This window comes from Cynocephalus volans, chromosome 6, assembly GCF_027409185.1.
Source record: "Cynocephalus volans isolate mCynVol1 chromosome 6, mCynVol1.pri, whole genome shotgun sequence".
Classification (NCBI taxonomy): Eukaryota; Metazoa; Chordata; class Mammalia; order Dermoptera; family Cynocephalidae; genus Cynocephalus; species Cynocephalus volans.
The window spans coordinates 84,874,777-84,894,141 of record NC_084465.1 but is presented as its reverse complement, the minus strand read 5'-3'; the positions used below and the strand labels follow the sequence as shown (position 1 = coordinate 84,894,141).

The window sequence follows — 19,365 nt, the reverse complement described above, 5'->3', positions numbered from 1 at the left end:
TCAGTAAATGTTCCTCGTTAGCACAGAGTTGGTGGTATTGGGAGACCTGGGTTCAGATGCTAGCTCTGCCTCTTTGTGTATCTCCTAGAGGCAATATTGTCCTTTAGGGCACAAGAGTTGCTAGCTAGGGCTGTAATGGGTAGAACAAATTTCACAACTCAGCTCCCTAAAAGTCTCTTTCAGGTCTATGTGGGAGCAGAAGGTCAATGCAAGGATTACTAGGAGCATTAGCCTCAAAATAGCCCCAGAAGGAGCAACTGAGCTTTGCACTTAGGGAACAGGTAATAGCTACTTCATTGAGCCACACTGACAGCAGCCAAAGTCTCAAAGAAAATATACCAGGCCCATTAGCAAATGATGCTATTGTACAAACGACCTCCCCCAAAGTGAGCTGCTCCAGGAGAAAGTAAGCTCAACCAAATCAAAAGACACGGTAAGAGCTGATTCTGCCCAGAAATAAAAGGCCAATAAAGGACCTAAAGAGGGGGTCAGTTGTACATAGGGAGTAAAAATGTCTGTATTGGAAAATACAGACAGTTTAAAATTTCATGTAGAATTATTACTAAGCTTCCATAGTTTGGAATAAAAATAGACATTAAAGGACAGCAAATTTTAGAAGAAGAGACTATTATCTTCAGCAATGGCAAACACTGAAGATATAGATCTCCATTTGTTTGCAATTCTTTCCACTTCACTTCACAAAAAAAGTTCCTTATGGTTTTCAAAAGATTCTACAAACTTGAACATGACCAGATGGGACAAACTACTATCATGCAACATACAATTGAAAATGATATACTAAAATGGCATGTTTATACCTTGCCTATGTAAGAGATCACCCACATTGGTGCCCCTGCCTCAGGAAATAGTTACAGTATACATCACCTTAATGCCAATATCTAGGTCACTAACAGAGAATCTTTGGCTTTTCACAGTTTGTGAATGAGTCCCATATTGCTATGGGTCCAATGTGTTCCCCAAGTTCATGTATTGGAAACTTATCTCCACTGTAACAATGTACAGAGGGTGAGAAATTCAATTATGATACTTGAAAGGAGGTGCCTCTAAGAGAAGATTAGATTGTGAGGACTGTGCCCACATGAATGGATTGATGCATTATGGAGTAGTAGGTGTGGTTCTGATGTTTATAAGGAGAGGAACTGAGAAGGTTAATTCTTTCTTTCTCAGCCCATTCTCACCATGTGACACCCTGTGTTGTTTATAGAGTCACCACCAAGAAAAATGCCCTCACCAGATGTGTTTCTCTGGACCTTGGACTTCCCAGCCTCCAAAACTGTAAGAAATAAATTTCATTTCTTTATAAATTACCCAGTTTCAGCTGCTCTGTTATAGGCAATGGAAACAGACTACTACATACATTATCGGCTATATAGCTCTTTCTTCCTCCAGAAGGGCTCCAGGTTTATCATGTGAAGTCTGATGCCCTGTGGTTTGAAAACTATCTAGGTAGCTAAAGTTTTGAGGTCTATGAAAATTTTTTTGATTTATTACTCATAGTCTGGGATTCTATCCTGTCATATAGGATAGCAGGAATTCATCAGACTTATAGTCTACCCCTCACAGCAAGCTTCAGGTCCTCTGTCATTCATGGTGGCCTAGGAAAATGGCCAAAGTTTGCATATGCTGCTTTTGGATAATGTATGTATTTTTACAAGTACATACAGTATTCAAAGATGAGAGAGTAGAATAGCAGGGGTGGAAGACAATAAGCTCATCCAATGCAGGTGACAGAATTAGTGATAGAAAGCCAAGAGAATATTTTAACTAAAGTAACAGAGGAGAGAGTATGGTCTAAAGCTGTGGCTCCTAAAAGTTATCTACCAGTAATCTCTTTTGGAATCAGACTAAATTCCAGGTATCCTCCCACCTCTTCCTGTCATTACTTACAAGCTAAGAAATACACAGTTTGCTAAATTCCATTTTCAATGTTATGCTCATTTTTAAGTAATTTTAATTTAAATAATTTAAATAATTACCAATGAATTTAAACAATTAATTGCCCATATGTTTTTCCCTTTCTATAAATTCGCATCCCCTTCTATCAGAAAAAAATTGTCATTGATCCTAATCTTCAGAAATTTTCTTCCAATTCTTCTTCCTTTCTCTATTTCTCAAGATCACAATAGACATATATGAACTGCCCAATATTCTTCTAATAAACTTATTTAGAACACAGAATTACAGTAATATTTAATTTCTACAGCTAGTCACATGCTGATATGATTTTATGTATGCTGTTTAACCTTATGTGGCCCTTACCTGTAAAGTGTGGAAATAAAATTATTTTTTAAAACAGTGAATTTTAACAAAAATATTATAAGAAACTTAAGTGATATATTAAATGGTATCCTACAGAGACACTAACATACTATTTCATAATCTCTTTTATCCATGATATCTTAAGTTCTCTAATATAAACTAAAAAAAATATTGCCAGTTCTAGTCACTGAAAGGGCCTAGAAGCAATGACATATCAGTAGCAATGAGCACAATGAATCTGGATTCTAAATATCATTTCTTATACCAAAAGTTGTTAGGTCTCAGGTAAGGAAAGTCTGAGATGAACCAGAAGCAAAGTGCTCAAAGACTTAGGAGGATAAACTGAACAGAGAAGATACTGGCTTGGGGTGACTGAGACTGAATTACATAGGCCCTGGGAGCTGTGAGGTTCACTACTGAAATCAGACCACACCCAGTCAGGGTGAGGAGTCCCCTGAAGGAAATGAGCACTGCCACTTGCACTAGGCTGCCTGTGATCTCTGTCTGGAGGAGTCAAGGGACACTGGAGAGACTCTTCCAGCTAGCTTCTGACAAACAGAAACATCCCAGGAGAGAGTTAGGGTCCTTGCTGGAGAAAGGAGCTATTAGCCCAAGAGCTCTCCATTTTAGACATCTAAAAATCACTCGTTCTCCTAGAAAAATCCAATAAAGTTTTGTTAAAGACGAAAGCCCGGACAGGCCTCTCCTGTGCTGTAGATTTAAGGGATGAGACTTTTAGAGAGAAAATCAGTACACAGAGGAAAATCAGCCTGGTGAAGTATATCTGTCAGGCAGCTGACAGGAAGCAGATGCCACTCTCAAATTAGGACAGTAGGGAAGGATCAATAAAAAGAGTAGTTACAAAGGAGAGGGCAGGGAGGGGGAAACTGGAAGGGAGGGTACCGTGCCATGGGGTAATACCAGGAACGGTTATTGTACCTACGCCTGCCAGACAAGAGAATGAAGGACTACCAGGCCTGGGAGGAAAGATCTTATGGAGGGATGTAAGAGGAGCTGTGACCTGCAGTTGAGGGACAGTTATCCTGAGCCAATCCTGCTGAGAAGGAGCCAGGGGAACAAATAGCCTGACCTCACTCTGCTCTCTCCCTCTCATTTCCTGCCAGGGCTCCTCATTGGCCAGACCAACCAGAAGACAGAGGGCAAGGAGCCCACCGATGTGGTCCTCAGAGGACAGCCTCCCAGGGCACAGAGCAGGATAAGAACATGGAGAGTACATCTGGAGGGGTAAACAGAAGATACCTGACACAGGAAGCATGCCAGGCCCAAGCCCGTGTTCACCTGCAGAGCTCAGGGCTGCCTACAGCTCAGAGTAGGAATGCTGGAGGTGACGGGTGGCCACCAGGACAAATTGTGGAAAGTATAAGCATTTGGAGAGTAAGTAAGTAGGCAAAATAAACTTGCTTTAAATTGATGCATCACCACTGTTCATGTATGCGTATCATATACACACGCAAACAGACATATGCTCATTAAATGATTTATTTATAAGTGCTCCATACAAGCTATTATTATTTATTCACTTACCCAAGTAAATATTTGTTTCTGACATATTCAATGTGTGTGAACAAGGCCATGTCCAAGCGAAAATGACAAAGGAATCCAGGTGCCAATTTAATTATCTTTAAATAAGCCTAAATTATTAGCCTTAAATTTAATTCCTAATATCTTTAAATGATCATATAAATAGTAAGCTTTTTGATTTTTCTTCAAATCAGGAAAATTACTATATCTATCATTACACAATATAATTGTTTTTTTGTGGCCCTTTACCAATTTCTCACTAAACTGCCCCCCTTTCCCACCTCTGGTGGCCTCAGTTCCATTCTCTCCTTTGGAAAGTTCAACAAATTATTGTCAAGATTGCTGCATCTTTCTTTTTTTGTTTATTTGTTGTTCTTTTTTTTTTTTTTTAGCTTCCACTTATGAGTGAGGACATGTGGTATTTGTCTTTCTGTGCCTGGCTTATTTCAGTCAACATAATATTTTCTAAGTTCATCCATGTTGCTGTGAATAGCGGAATTGCTTTCTCTTTTATGGCAGAGTAGTATCCATTGCGTATATATACCACGTTGTCCTTATCCAGTCATCCATCGATGGACATTTAGGTTGGTGTCAACTCTTGGCTATTTTAAGTAGAGCTGCAATAAACATGGGAGTGCAGGTATCCCTTCAACATGATGATTTCCATTCCTTTGGGTATACACCCAGCGATGGGATTGCTGGATCATATGGCAGTTCTATCTGTAGTTGTTTGAGGAAATTCCATACTGTTTTTCATTATGGCTGCACCAATTTACAGTCCCACCAACAGTGTAGGAGGGTTCCCTTTTCTCTACATCCTTGCCAGCATTTGTTATTCTCTGTCTTTTTGATAATGACCAGTCTAACCGGGGTGAGATGATATCTCACTGTGGTTTTGATTTGCATTTCCCTGATGCTTAGTGATGTTGAGCATTTTTTCATGTGTCTGTTGGCCATTTGTATATCTTCCTTTGAGAAATGCCTATTCAGCTCCTTTGCCCATTTTTTAAATGTTACTTGTTTTTTTTCTCTCTCTTTTTTTTTTTTTTTTTACTGTTGTTTGAGTTCTTTGTATATTCTGGATGTTAACCCCTTGTCAGATGCATGGTTTGCAAATATCTTCTCCCATTCTGTAGGCTGTCTTTTTGCTCTGCAGACTGTTTCTTTTGCTGGGGGCAGAAGCTTTTCAGGGGGCTGCACTCCCTGGTGCCTCAGCAGGCAGGGATGCTGTGGCTTGGCTGAGCCAGCGTGGGGAAGGACTGGGCACTTGGGCCTCTCTGCTCGACTTCTTTCTGGTGCTGATATGCTTAAGAAAGTTGGTGTGACAAATGAGGCCACTGGCAAGTCCTGTGATGGTGAAAGGGGTAAAAGCCAGAGCAAGAAACCAGAGATACCCCTTCCTCCCTTAGGTCCTGTGGCAGTTGATCCTAAAGATTGTGTCATCATAGTTATCCATGACAGACCTGTCTCTGAACAAAATGCTGTAACAGATTTCACAGCTGAAGCTGTAAATAAAGCTATTGTGGCACCTGCATCTGAAGAAAAGGCTAATGCTGAGCTCTGTCGTTATCTTTTCAAGTCTCAGAACTCAGAAAGAGTGATGTAGTCTTTCATAAGGGTGGTAAATCTCATGAAAAGGTTGTAAAGCTCTTGTCCTCTGCAATTCCCAAAGAGATCTCAGAGAAATTTTTAAAAGGAAGCCAATAAATACATAAATAAATAAAAGAAATGAAATTTTTTCATCGATAATGATGAAGATTTTGTTAAATAGAAAAATATATTTAAATGTACAGAAGAACATGGGAGAATATATATATATATATATATATATATATATATATATATATATAAATAAGAATAAGACTCAAAAGAGTAGAAATTTTAAAAGTACAATAAAATGAACACAGGTTATAAAATCCCTGACCTGGCCAAGGACAGCCACCTCCACCCAGAAGCAGGCAAGGAGCATGTTGAAAACACCGCTTCCACGTGGGTGGCCCACCACAGCCACTGCCACAGCTGCTGCAAAAATGGCTCGACACCATAGCAGTAGCCACCGAGATACCATGCAGGTGACACGCCAGACAATTGACTGCAGTGACACAGGGAGTGTCACCACTGGAGACTGGAAAAAAGAAGAAATCTCTCTCCTCAAAGCCCACTCGATCATAATAGGAGCAGCAACTTCTCTACCATGCCCCTGCTTTACTTCTGATTTCAGAAATTTCTGTGTTCTCTCTTTTTTTCTTGGTCAGTCTAGATAAAGGTTTGCAAATTTTGTAAATTTTTTAAAGAATCAACTTTTGGTTTTGTTGATTTTCTCTATTGTTTTTTAAATTTCCTATTACATATATTTCTTGTTATTTCCTATTTATATTTGTAATCTTTGTTATTTCCTACTTATATTTGCTTTGGTTTAGTTTGCTGTTCTCTTGCTATTTTCTTGAGGTAGAAGTTTACATTACTGGTTTGAGATTTTTGTTATTTTTCATATAGGTGTCTACACGTATAAATTCTCCTCTAAATACTGAATTTTGATAGGTTGAGCTTTGATTTTTATTTTGAAGTACTCTCTAATTTCCCTGTTATTTTTCTTTTTATCCATTGTTTGTTTAGGAGCGAGTTATTTGATTTCCACACATTTGTGAATTGTCTAAATTTCCTTCTGTTATTTTGGTCAGAGAACATATTTTCTATGATCTTAGTCATTTAAAACATATTAAGACTTGTTTTGCGGCCAAAAATAAAATAAACTAAAATAAAGCAGCTTTCTAGTTTGACATAATCCCATTTGTTAATTTTTTCTTTTGTTGCCTGTGCTTCTGGCGTCTTATTCATAAAGTCTTTGCCCAGTCAGTGCTACTTCCTGAAGTGTTTCCCCTATGTTTTCTTCTAGTAGTTTTATAATTTACAGTCTTATATATGTCTTTAATCCATTTTGAATTGATTTTGGTATATGGCAAGTGGTACATATGGATGTCCAGTTTTCCCAGCACCACTTACTGAAGAGGAGGTCTTTCCCCAGTGTATGTTCCTGTTGCCCTTGTCAAATATCAGTTGGCTGTAAGTATGTGGGTTGATTTCTGGGTTCTCTGTTCTGTTCCATTGGTCTGAGTATCTGTTTTTAATGCCAGTGCTATGCTGTTTTGGTTACTGTAACTTTGTAGTCAGATACTGTAATGCCTCCATCCACAATATTTTTCTTTTTTTTATTCGGGATTGCTTTGGCTATTTGGGGTCTTTTGTTGTTCCAAATGAATATTTAGAATGCTTTTTCTATTTCTGTGAAGAATGTCATTGGTATTTTGATGGGGACTACATTGAATCTGTAGAGTGCTTTGGGTAGTATGGACATTTTCACAATGTTAATTCTTCCAATCCATGAACATGGAATGTCTTTCCATCTTCTCATGTCCTCTTCAATTTCTTTCAGTAGTGATTTGTAGTTCTCATTGTAGAAAACTTTCACTTCCTTGGTTAAATCGATTCCTAGGTATTTTATTTTTTGGTGACTTGTAAATCGGCTTGCTTTCTTGATTTCATTTTCTGCTAGTTTGTTATTGTAATATAAAAATGCCACTGATTTTTGCATGTTGATTTTGTATCCTGAAACCTTACTGAAATCATTTATCAGCTCTAAGAGTTTTTTGGTAGAATCTTTAAGTTTTTCTGTATATACAGGATCACATCATCTTCAAACAGGGACAGTTTGACTTCATCTTTTCCAATGTGGATGCCCTTTCTTTCTCTTGCCTGATTGCTCAGGCTAGTACTTCCAACACTATGCAAAATAGGAGTGGTGAGACTGGGCATCCTTATCTTGTTCCTGTTCTTAAAGGAAAAGTTTCAGCTTTTCCCCATTCAGGATGATACTGGTGGCAGGTTTGTCTTATATGGCTTTTACAGGGTTGAGATACTTTCCTTCTATACCTAATTTGCTGAAAGCCTTTATCAGGAAGGGATGTTGTCAAATGCTTTTTCTGCATCTTTTGAGATGATCATGTGCTTTTTGTCCCTGATTTTGTTGACGTGGTGTATCACGTTTATTGACTTGCATATGTTGAACCAGCCTTGCATCCCTGGGATGAATCCCACTTGATCATGGTGTATAATTTTTTTGATATGTTGCTGTATTCCAGTTGCTAATATTTTGTTCATCAGAGATACTGGCCTGTAGTTTTATTTTTTGTTGTATCTTTGTCTGGTTTTGGTATCAGGGAGATGCTGGCCTATAGGATGAGTTTGGGAGAATGGCCTCTGTTTCAACTATTTGTAGTAGTTTGAAGGGAATTGGTATTAATTCCTCTTTTAAAGGTTTGATAGAATTCAGCAGGAAAGCTGTCCACTCCTGGACTTTTTTTTTTCCTTGGGAAAATGCTGATTACTGCTTCAATCTTGTTGCTTATTATTGGTTTGTTCAGGTTTTTTATTTCTTCTTGGTTCAGTCCTGGTAGTTAGTATGTGTCCAGAAATTTATCCATTTCCTCCAGGTTTTCTAATCTGTTGGTGTATAGTTGCATATAATAGCCTTAGTGATTCTTGCCCTTTTTCATTTCTGATTTTTGTTATTTGATATTCTCTCTTCTTTTTTTAGTTAGCCTAACTGATATTTTGCCTATTTTGTTTATCTTCTCAAAAAAAATCAACTTTTTTGTTTCATTAATCTTTTATATCATTTTTTGGGTCTCCATTTCACTTAGTTATGCTCTGATCTTAATTATCTCTTTCCATCTACTAATTTTGGGATTGGATTGTGCTTGTTTTTCTAGTTCTTTGAAGTACAGCATTAGGTTGTTTAGTTGAAATCTTTCTGTTTTGGTGTAAGCTTTTATTGCAATAAACTTCCCTCTTAGTGCTGCTTTTGCAGTATCCCACAGGTTTTGGATGATGTGTCTCTATTTTCATTAATTTCAAGAAAAGTTTTGATTTTCTGTTTAACTTCTTAATATTTAGGTTTTTAAAGCTAAAATTAAAAAAGAGAAATATTCACCAAAAAACCTGATTAAAAAAATGGGCAAAGGATTTATATAGAGATTTTTCCAGAGAAGATATACAAATGACCAATAAGCACATGAAAAGATGCTCAACATCTCTACTCATTAAAGAAACATAAATCAAAAGTATAGTGAAATACCATCTTACACCCAGTAGCACAGATGCTGTCAAAAACAAAACAAAACAAAACAAAACAAAATAACTTTTGGAGAGGGTGTGGATAAACTGAAACCCTTGTGCACTGTTAGTGGGAATGTAAAATGCGGTAGCGGCTGTGGGAAACAGTATGGCATTCCTCAAAATATTAAAAATAGAATTAACACATGATCCAGCAACTCTTCTTCTGGGTATATATCCAAAAGAACAGAAAGCAGAGTCTTGAAAAGATATTTGCATGTCCACATTCATAGCAGCTTTATTTATAATAACCAAAAGGTAAAAGCAACCCAATTGTCTATCAATCGATGAATGGATAAACAAAAGTGGTATATACGCACAATGGAAGATTATTCAGCCTTAAAAAACAAAAATTCTGCAATATGCTACAACATCGATGAACTTTGAGGACATTATGCTAAGCGAAATAAGCTTATCACAAAAGGAAAAATACTGTGATTCCATTTATATGAAATACCTAGAAGAGTCAAATTCATAAAGACAAAGTACAATGAAGGCTTCTAGGAGCTGGGGGAAGTGAGGAATGGACGATTACTGTGTAATGGGTACAGAGTTTCTGTCTGGGAAGGTGAAAAAGTTCTGGAGACAAATGGTGGTGATGGTTGCACAGCAATGTGAATGTATTTAATGTCACTGAACTGTACACTGAAAAATGGTTAAAATGGTAAATTTTATGTGTATATTTTACCACGAAAGACAAAAAAAATTTTTTTTTAAAGAAATACTCACGGATTCCAGCCCAAATCTTGTGGGTTCACATATAGAATCCCAGCTCTGGAAACAGTCGCAGGGGTTGCTGTCCTTAAGTGATGTATCTCAAACAGAAGCCTCATGGAGGGAGTGAGAGCTACACGCTCATTGCTGGCCAGGGTCAGCACCTGGACAGAGCAGCACAGCAGAGAACAGAGGCAGACTGTCACCCAGGAGCCAAGCAAGCCCGCTCACTTACCCCAACAGTACAAAGGACTTTCCCCCCAAAGAAGAGCCAAAGGCTATAAGCTCATTGTGAGCTACAAGTGCGTTCCCAATGAAGACCCAAGTTCATCCCTGAAGCGACATGACTGACCCTTGAACAAACATGCCCAAATGGTCTCGTGAATGCCAACCTTTAAGCAACTGTGGTAATTATTTCTAAGCTAAATATAAGGCATTTATTCTAAAAGCTGATTACAAGAAAAAGCCGGAGTACCACAAAAATAAACTTTCTTCAGAATCTGAAACACCATAATTATCAATTGTCCTATAGAAACTAATGTAAGTATAAAGATCTCAAACCTATATATTATGATGAACAATATCCTAGTTCAGAAAGCAGTAATTACTGCTAATTTAAGGTGGTTACTAATTCTATTCTGTAATAATGATGATTACTAATTCCTCTCTCCTGACCCCAACAATAGACTTTATGTCGCATAAATGGTATCTCACAGACCTGTACCATCACCTTTTATCTTTGCTGGGAATGCTGGATTAAGCACAACAAAATGCTTGGGAAAGCATTTAAACTCAGTCTGTAGCCATAGGAACTAATCTCAATAGCTAAATTTCACCAATTATTATATGGCACAAACTCATTCTTTTATTGTCTAAGTATTCCATAGTTAATCAGGGACAATATAAGATATAATAATTTATGTGTAGCTCTTAGAAAATGGTAAGATGTGTAAACTAAGTTTAGATATGTATGTAACTCTCATTAAAGGCAGTTAAATTTATACAGACAAGGAAAATGGATTTCCTCAAATTCTTTAACAGTGAAATTAAGAGGATTATCAGGAAAGTGCCACTTATCAAAATAGTGGTCACATAAAAAATATCAGGTGCTGTGGATTGACTGTTTGCCCAAAGCTCATGTTGGAACTTGATCCCCAGTATGGTATGTGAAAGGTGGGGCCTTTAAGAGGTGATTGGATCATGCAGACCATGCCCTCATGAATGGATCAATGGGTAATCAGGGAGGACACTGCAGGCTTTATAAGGAGAGCAAATGAGCATGTAAAAGAGCTCTTGCTCCCTTGCCATGTGATACCCTGCACCGCCTCAGGATACATACTGTACAGAGTTTCCACCAAGAAGAAAGCCCTCACCAGATGTGTCCCTCCACCTTGGACTTCCCAGTCTCCAAAACTGTAAGAAATACATTTTGTTTCTTCATAGATTACCCAGTTTCAGGTATTCTGTTACAAGCAACAGAAATCAGACTAATACACCAGGTTAATGAGTAAAAATTAGTACTAACGTTAACAAGCGAGTGGAACTCTGAATCCACTCAAGACATTAGGCTGAAGGTTCAGCACCGAAGTATCACTCACCTTGTTGTCATCCATGACAGTGTTTAGTGATTCGATCCACATGGGGTCAATATCACCATCCAGGACTATCCATTTTGGTCCATCATGCAGAAGATTTGCTTGTTCTCGCAGAATGGATGAGAAGAGACCTATAAAATGAGAGTTAGCAATCCTAACATCTAAGGGAGTTGAGTGCTGTTTACTTCCAAAATAAACTGGTATTATATCTCCTAGAAGCTCTTTTATTAGCTAAATAAAAGGCTCTTTTTCATGGGCAATGTGTAACACCTTTTGAGCTGTACAATGGTTCTAGACACAGCTCTATCATTTACCAATGATCAAGTTTCACCTGTCTGGGAAGGATCCTTAACTTTCATGGCTGAGCTTTCCATATATAAAACAGAGATCATAATACCTTCCTGAAAGAACAGCTGTGGGGATTTATAGAAGGTAATGTACATAAAACTCAAAATCTACACCAAATGGAGACATGACCCTTTTTCATGAACATATGTTCAATATCCATTTTAGAACAAATGTTAATTGATTTCACCTTTCTCTAGTTCTCTATAACAATATCCAAGGGACATAATTCTAAAGCTAAAGCAGTCGGAAGCACTGTACATCTCTTTTAGAAATCTAGTCATTGGTAGTATATTAAATTATTATTACTTAACAAGATGTATATTAAGTATTTTAAATCCATGGTCCTTTTTGTCATCACTACATATCTAAGTATTGTGTATATTACATGGTATATTTAATAGTTGCTGACTTTTAAAATTCAAGTATGTAATACTATGTTTAGCTAAACTGTTTCAATGCATGTATGTGGAATGTTTCCTCTGTGAAGAATTTTGTTCAAAAAATAAATGACAGTATCTAGTAGAACTTGACACCATCGTTCATAAAGAAGCCAGCAACTTTTTCTAATCATCACTGATTTGAACAGCTTCCACACATTTTCAGCACAAACAGATATGGTTCTCTCCCTGCCACAGTCCTTTATAAAAAGATAGAATCTGTGCTAAGAGAGTAAACATTGTCCCACAGACAAAGAAAAGAGCGCATACAAGATAAGAGCATGGAGAATGACAAAGTCCTACTTTAGATTGGGGCATTAGGGAAGAGTTCTCTGATGTGACGTTTGACCAGGCCTGTGATGGGAAGATGCCTGGCAAGTTCGAGAACAGCGAGGAGGCCAGAATGAATGCATTACAGTAAGTGAAAGGCACAGAACAGAAAAAGAAGTCAGACATGGTGATGGGCATGGTGGGGGGCAGGGGGGGGACCCATTCACATACAGCTTTGTAGGCCATGGAAAAAAGTTAAATTCTGAAGGCGATGGGAACTTCTAGAAATTGAGAACAGAAAAGAAACATTTTGAAACAAGCGCTCTGTCTGCTGAGTAGAAAATGAACTGTAAGTTATATGTATGTATTGCAACAACACACTGACCCCACAAATGCGTACAAGTGAATTGTTAAAATAAATAAATAAAAATAAATGAAAAAGAAAATGAGCTGCAGGGAGTCCAGTGGGAGGAGACTACTGCAGTAGCACACACAAGAGGTGATGGTGGCTTGGACTAAAGTGATATCTATGGAGAAGGTGAGAAGTACTAGAATTCAATGTCTATTTTAAAGATAAAGCCGATATGATTTGCTGTAAGGTTGGATCTAGGGTGTGAGAGGGAGACAGGCCTCAAGGGTGATGCTGAGGTTAGTGCATTTACTGAAATGGGAAGTCATAACCAATTTTAACAAAGGGATCTGCTTGTCTGCAAATACTTTCAGGACAGAAAAATTGACCTTTGTCCCTGGCACCTAGCATAGCACCTGCCCGAACCTCAGTGACTTATATCAGGTACTTTAAAAATGTTTGCTGAGACATTCATGTTGCTATTTCTCCTGGTTTACAGGGACCCCTGACATAATTGATGTAGAAGAAAATACAGAGCTCTGAGCACAAATCTACTAAATGCAAATCAAGCACTTATTCAAATCTAGTTTTAATTTATACATTATAAATGATGTTGTGATTTGCTATATTTTCAATGACACCAACACATAAACAGTAAATCTGGGACTATGACTAAAATTGGCTTGTACTGAGAAATGGCTTTCTGGATAAAAAAAAAATAAATTTTTAGCACTTCAAAAGGAAAAATACTACTTACCATCTTTCCATTCTCGGGTAGCATGATGTATGAAACCAAAGAGTTCATCTGTTGTCACTGCTTTAGGGTTTAAGTCATTCCAAACGGGTTTCTGTTTCATGTTAACATATGTTTGGTGCAGTGTTCTCAAAATCTGAGGGGAGGAAGGGAAGAGCCAAGAAAATTAATACCAATGCAAGCCAAATGGAAAGTAAAAAGTTTCTGAAGGATTTTTCCTTATTCATTATGTTACTAGATATTTTGTGTGCACTAAAATTGAAAATGGGAAAAAACGCACATATGGGCATTTCTGTTACCATCTTGAAAAGTTTAATCCCCCAATCCCCAGGGAGACAGAATCAGTTCACATGATTCTTTGAACATTTAGAGTAAAGAAAGTCACTTTATCATTTGAGATTTCTAACCACGTGTGCAAAATGAAGCATTGTATATAAATAAGCATTCATGTTCATGTTTTATAAAATCCACCTTTCTTGAATTATTTAGATCAGTTGTTCTCAAAATTTAGCCCACACTGGAATTGCCTAGAGGGTTTTAAGACAGATTTCTGGGCCCAATCCCAGAGTTTCTAATTCAGTAGGTCTGGGATGGAACCAGTAATTTGCATTTCCAACAAGGGCCCCAGTGATGCCAGAGATGTTGATCTGGACGTGCTTGGAGATCCAGAGACTTGGAGCCATGGTTCTCAGAAGACTGTCTGAATGTGGGGGAACAGGGACTGTGCCACTGGGCATCCAGTGGGTAGAGGCCAGGGAGGCTGCTAAATATCCTACCATGCACAGAACAGCCCCCTGCAACAGAAAGTTATCCAGTCCAGAATGTTAATAGTGCTCAGGCTGGGAAACCCAGATCCAGATAATTGAGGAAAAGAAGCCTTGAGAATAAGAACTCACAGAGTAGGTGCTCAGTATATGACTGTTTAAATAATTGACACCTTTTCCCAAATAGCTGTTCTTACTCTTACTTTTGCTTTCTCCAAAAAGCCATGGCTTTTGTTTTAGGTATTTATCATCCTGAGCTACTCGCAGGGGTTTTAAAGACCTGATAAACAATTGCCAAATGCTTTGGAATGATAAGGTGCTAATAACATGGCCCTGAGCTTCAGTACTCCAGTTATATCAGCTTAAGTGCATGTTGAATAGAAAGGACGAGGTGAAGACTAGAAAAATGAAATGAAATGCCTTAGGAACGTTAAGCTTATATTTTTAGAAACCATTAATCTACTAGAAATTATAGAATTTAATTTTATCCTTCCTTGAACCATGACCTACATTTGAAACTTATTCTAACAAAATAATTACAGGTCTATCGGTTATCTACTTTAATATTTCAATTATTATATTTTTCACTGGAAAAATCTCTATACGGAGCCTCCCTTTACAATTGTTCCACTTCAGGTTCTGATCTAAATACTGGCAAGTTCTATATACACCCATGCTCTAAAATCTCATATGGCCATTCTGATTATTTTTAGTCATCTGGCTACCAAATATGTTTATATCCAAGCATCCTGAATTAAAATGCATGCAGTTTTGCATATATCGTCTGCCAACCAAGAAAATAAGTATGTTGCCAGGACTGTCAGTAAGAGCAAACAAAATCAAGCAGTGAACTAAAAATGGGAATAATAACACCCATAGCATATCATCGTTGTGCAGAGTAAATCACACATAATGCACCTAGCACAGCACATAATAGACACCTCAAAAATGTGGGTTTTGCTGCTTCCTTTTCTTTTCAAGTTCTGTTTTAGTCCTATGGAGGGCTATATTTCTCAGGGAGTACTGAAGGAAAATATTTGGGTTTGTTTTTCTTAATGATCTGGGAAAGAGAATCTAGGATGATTTGGAAAAGATGAGGAAGTAGTATAGAGCCAATCAAATCCTGCAAGCCAGATATCTTATTCCACAGTCTTTCAGTATATTCACCTTTGATACAAAAACTCCAGGTATAATTACATTATTGAAAGGTGCATAGAGTGGGATGGCATACATTTAAATGCATGAGTACTATGCTAAATATCTCATGTGGAAAGTCCAATCTTCATCTTGGCTTTCTTTTCCTATGTAAATACAATGGTCTATTGATTTCCCTCTCTCCCCACTTCCAATATAAAGGAAAATAGTGTCAACTGATCCAACAGCAATAGTAGAGTCTCAGATTCTAACCCCAAATTATGATGGGCTTCACTGAAGGGAACTCTTTTAAGTAGCATTTAAAACAGGAAAAAATAATTGTCCCTTCCATGGCTGAAAAGCTACCAGGCAATTTACTTTACCTTACTCTTCCCTGTGCCTGCATTTCCAACCACAAAGACAGAATGCCGCACGGCCAACAATTCCTCAAGCTGGACAACCTGCAGACCAAACAGCCAGTCACTGGTTTCCTTTAATGAGTTGGTGACAAACTTATCTATATTCTTTCCTTACAACCCAAGCCAGACCCCACTGACAACACTATGTTCAAGGAAAGTTAAAATAGACCACAAGTAAGAAGTACTGTTTTCTCCTAGATCTCCCATGCACTACAACACAGGTGAGAATAAAGTAAAACCATCACTTGATGTAGTACATGGTACATGGCAGAGGTTACTTACAAAATCAATGACTCTTCATGAAGTTTTGAACAAAACCAGTATATGGCCAACCACCATCTACAACTGAGTAAAGATTTATATCCTACGAAATATTGAAAATGGATACTACACATATATTTTAATGACCATGTATTCACTAAAGCCAAATTGAACATGAATATGCACAAGTTAGAAAATATCTTCCTAAGTTCTTCTCATACATACTGAAATTCCTCCCCCATTAAAAACATGCATTAATGATTTTACTTCCAATGTTCTCAAATAAGGAGAGAAGAAAGAATAAAACATTTGGTGCATGCCACCAAGAACCACCAAGATGCTGTATAAACTAATTAAAAGTAGCTTACATTTAAAACCATGGCTTAATCATATGTTTTCACCATCTCACAGAATGGGACTACTAAAATACTCACTTAAATTTATTTTACAACTGTCATATTAAAATGTTTGAAAGCATATATTAAGATCAATATAATATAAGTTAATGTCTTGGTTTAGTATCACTTAACCATAGTTATTTCTACTGCAAATCTCAAGGGCTGCCATGAAAAATAAATGCTCCTTTTACTTTGAGGATGAAGCTCTCTTCAGGCTGCAAATGGAGCTCCAGGGTAGACTGCCTGACAATCTGTTCAAACTGTGGCTTCCTCTTCCGGGGCACATCCAGTGCTGGAAACAGGTCACCAACCAGGCCAAGAAACACTACAATGTCATCGGTTACTATTTTAGGCATATTGAAGTCCCTTAATGCTCTCATGAGTACCTAGAAAGAAGAATAGAAAACACTTTTTAAAAGAGCCAGTACAAACACCTAAAGAACTAATGATGTTATTTTTAATCCTTATATCTAAAGCATAAGATATTGGTACTGCTTCCTATTGGCATGGCGTTCTATCTATAGAGAAGTTAAATGCTTAAAGTTAACATATCAGAACATGAGAAGGCTCAGCTAATACAATGGACAAAACTCAGAGCAAAACCGACAAGGAGGCCTCGTCCTTTCCTGCCAAAGATCTATTGAGATCTTGAGAAAGAGTCTGAGGCCCTCTCTCCTTAATCCTCAAACTCCAAAATGTAAATTAATCAATCCCATCAGATCATTTTGTTCAAAGTACTCTGAGAATCTCAGAACGATCGTCTTATACATTTTTAGTCTGGGTTTTTGTTCTACATTGGCTGAAAACCAAAGAGGGCTTTAGATTTTTAAAAGCAGTAACTCAAACATCAGGATAACTTGTACAGAAAGAGATAAGTATTCCAACAACAACATAAATATAGCAGGAGAAAAAATAAATAAAATCTTGACTATATCATGATTTGTGACTAAGACAAAGAGAGAGAAATTTTGGGAAAGAAAAATAGGAAATCACATAAAAAATACCCCTTAATGTAAAAGGGAATTCACAGAACAGATCTAGTTTGTTTGTTTTTTTAAAATTTCTCAAGCTGTATTGCACATACATGTAGTGATACATATCCACTGCTCTCACTACTTATTTAATAGGGAAAGTGAATGATGTGCTGATATCGTTTCTCCCCAGGAGGGAGAGTAGAACATTTCCCTGGTAGCTGTGAATAACCAACTAAGCATTTCAGTGGTGTTAGGCAACCATCCTTCCTGTCCCATTCTTCATGCCCATCTCACATCCCACGAAAGGGATGTTCTTTCTCCCATTACATTATGTCTTCAACAACTTTTTAGGACTGATATCCCAACTCATATAATCAGATATTCTAAATGTTCCGCAGAGGAAATCCAACAGTGATTACTGAATTATCTGATTATAACTATCAAAATAATTTTTGTGGCTAATATTTCAAAAGCACTTATAAAATCACATTTTCTTTCCCAGGTTTATATCTTTGTATGCAAGGACACTTGTGACTTCTTGTAACATAAGAAATGCCAGTCCTCAAAATATCCTGCATTAAAAATAGATACTATGTATCTTAAAAGTCATGCTATGAATGCCCCCCCCCCCCCCGCCATCTAGGTAGGTACTTTCATTCGTATGAAGCCATTTGGCTACTCTCTCAGCAAAAGCATATTAGCACTGCAGTACCTGATCTTCCGGTCTATTTTTATCTCCTCGTTTCAGGGAGCCAGCTATCACCAAGACAGATTTAATAGCACGAAGTCCCCAATCATAATGATCCTAAAATCAAAACATAGGTATATTTTCTCAAGACTTTTATGAGGGAATAAGATTATTATCCCAGAAGTAAAAGCTGAAGGTTAAAAGAGTTCAGATAAATATACACTTTAATGATTTAAAATAATATTTTCTTCTTCTCTTTGAAATTGTGAAAATCGTGTCCCTGTAGTGTCCTCCTGCTCGTTTCACCTGTTTTTTGGCCTCTGTCAGCAAACCTCCTCTTTCCACATTGAACTGCAACATTTGCTTCAGTCTCCATCCGTCTCCCTTTCTCTTCTCTCCCAATAAACCTGCTAACTCAGGAGCACGACGACTTCCATGTGTTCCCCTCCAACTACAAGCACATTTCTCCAGTTGTACACCCAGGGTCCTGGTACTCACCCCTTCCCGGCCTTCAATTTCTAACTGCCCTAATTACTCTGCCTCTTTATCACTCAGACACTCCTGCTCTGATCCGGCACTTAATATAATAAAAACCATATTATTAAAATTCAATTATAAACTAGTACCTCTTTGAGACTTGCTGATAATCCCTTATAATGAGGATTCTTCCTAAAGGCTCTGAGCTCCTGGAGGACAGAGACTGTACCTTATCACCTCTGTCCTCTAGTCCTAGCACGGTAGACAGCACAGTATATTGCTCAGTAAAGGCCAACTGAACAAAGCGATTATAAGTAACTGGCCTGCTCTCTCTTGCTTTCCATCTACAATCCACACAGTAACAACCTTTCACTCAAACATCTGTCAGCTGGGCTTTGTGGGCGAGTCACGTCACCTCTCCAAGCCTCAGAATCATCGTCTTCGAAAAGGCAGGTGAAAATATCCACCTACTTTACAAGTCCTGGTAGGAGTAAAATGAGTTAATGTGAATACAAATGCCTTGTGGGCCATGAGACAATATATGCATGAATAAATACGCCATTTAATCCATTAGTGGATAGTAAAATCAATTTAGTGCGTCTTGGCCATTATTTTTGTTGGCAATAAAATAGAGCAGAATGGAATGAAAAACATCAGAGTGCAATGCAAATAATAACGGTAGGGTAAATAATTTCGGTTAGAAAAAAAAGGTAAATAAGCTTGGTTCAGTTGTGCGTGTGTGTGTGTGTGCACGTGCGCACAAGAGTGTGTACTGAGGCTCATTAGAAG

At 37.7% G+C, this 19,365-nt stretch overlaps 1 protein-coding gene across 1 annotated transcript in view; it reads right to left on the bottom strand.

Annotated features, from left to right (window-relative positions):
* DNAH11 (dynein axonemal heavy chain 11) overlaps window positions 1–19,365 on the bottom strand; it is a 315,191-nt gene that overhangs the window by 158,486 nt on the left and 137,340 nt on the right. Inside the window, exons 37-42 of the mRNA XM_063101058.1 lie at window positions 18,124–18,216; window positions 16,629–16,823; window positions 15,743–15,820; window positions 13,461–13,597; window positions 11,307–11,457; window positions 9,724–9,872 (exon numbers count right to left, since the gene is read on the bottom strand). Of these exons, the coding sequence (XP_062957128.1) occupies window positions 9,724–9,872; window positions 11,307–11,457; window positions 13,461–13,597; window positions 15,743–15,820; window positions 16,629–16,823; window positions 18,124–18,216 (803 nt within the window). The remainder of the gene's footprint in view (window positions 1–9,723; window positions 9,873–11,306; window positions 11,458–13,460; window positions 13,598–15,742; window positions 15,821–16,628; window positions 16,824–18,123; window positions 18,217–19,365) is intronic.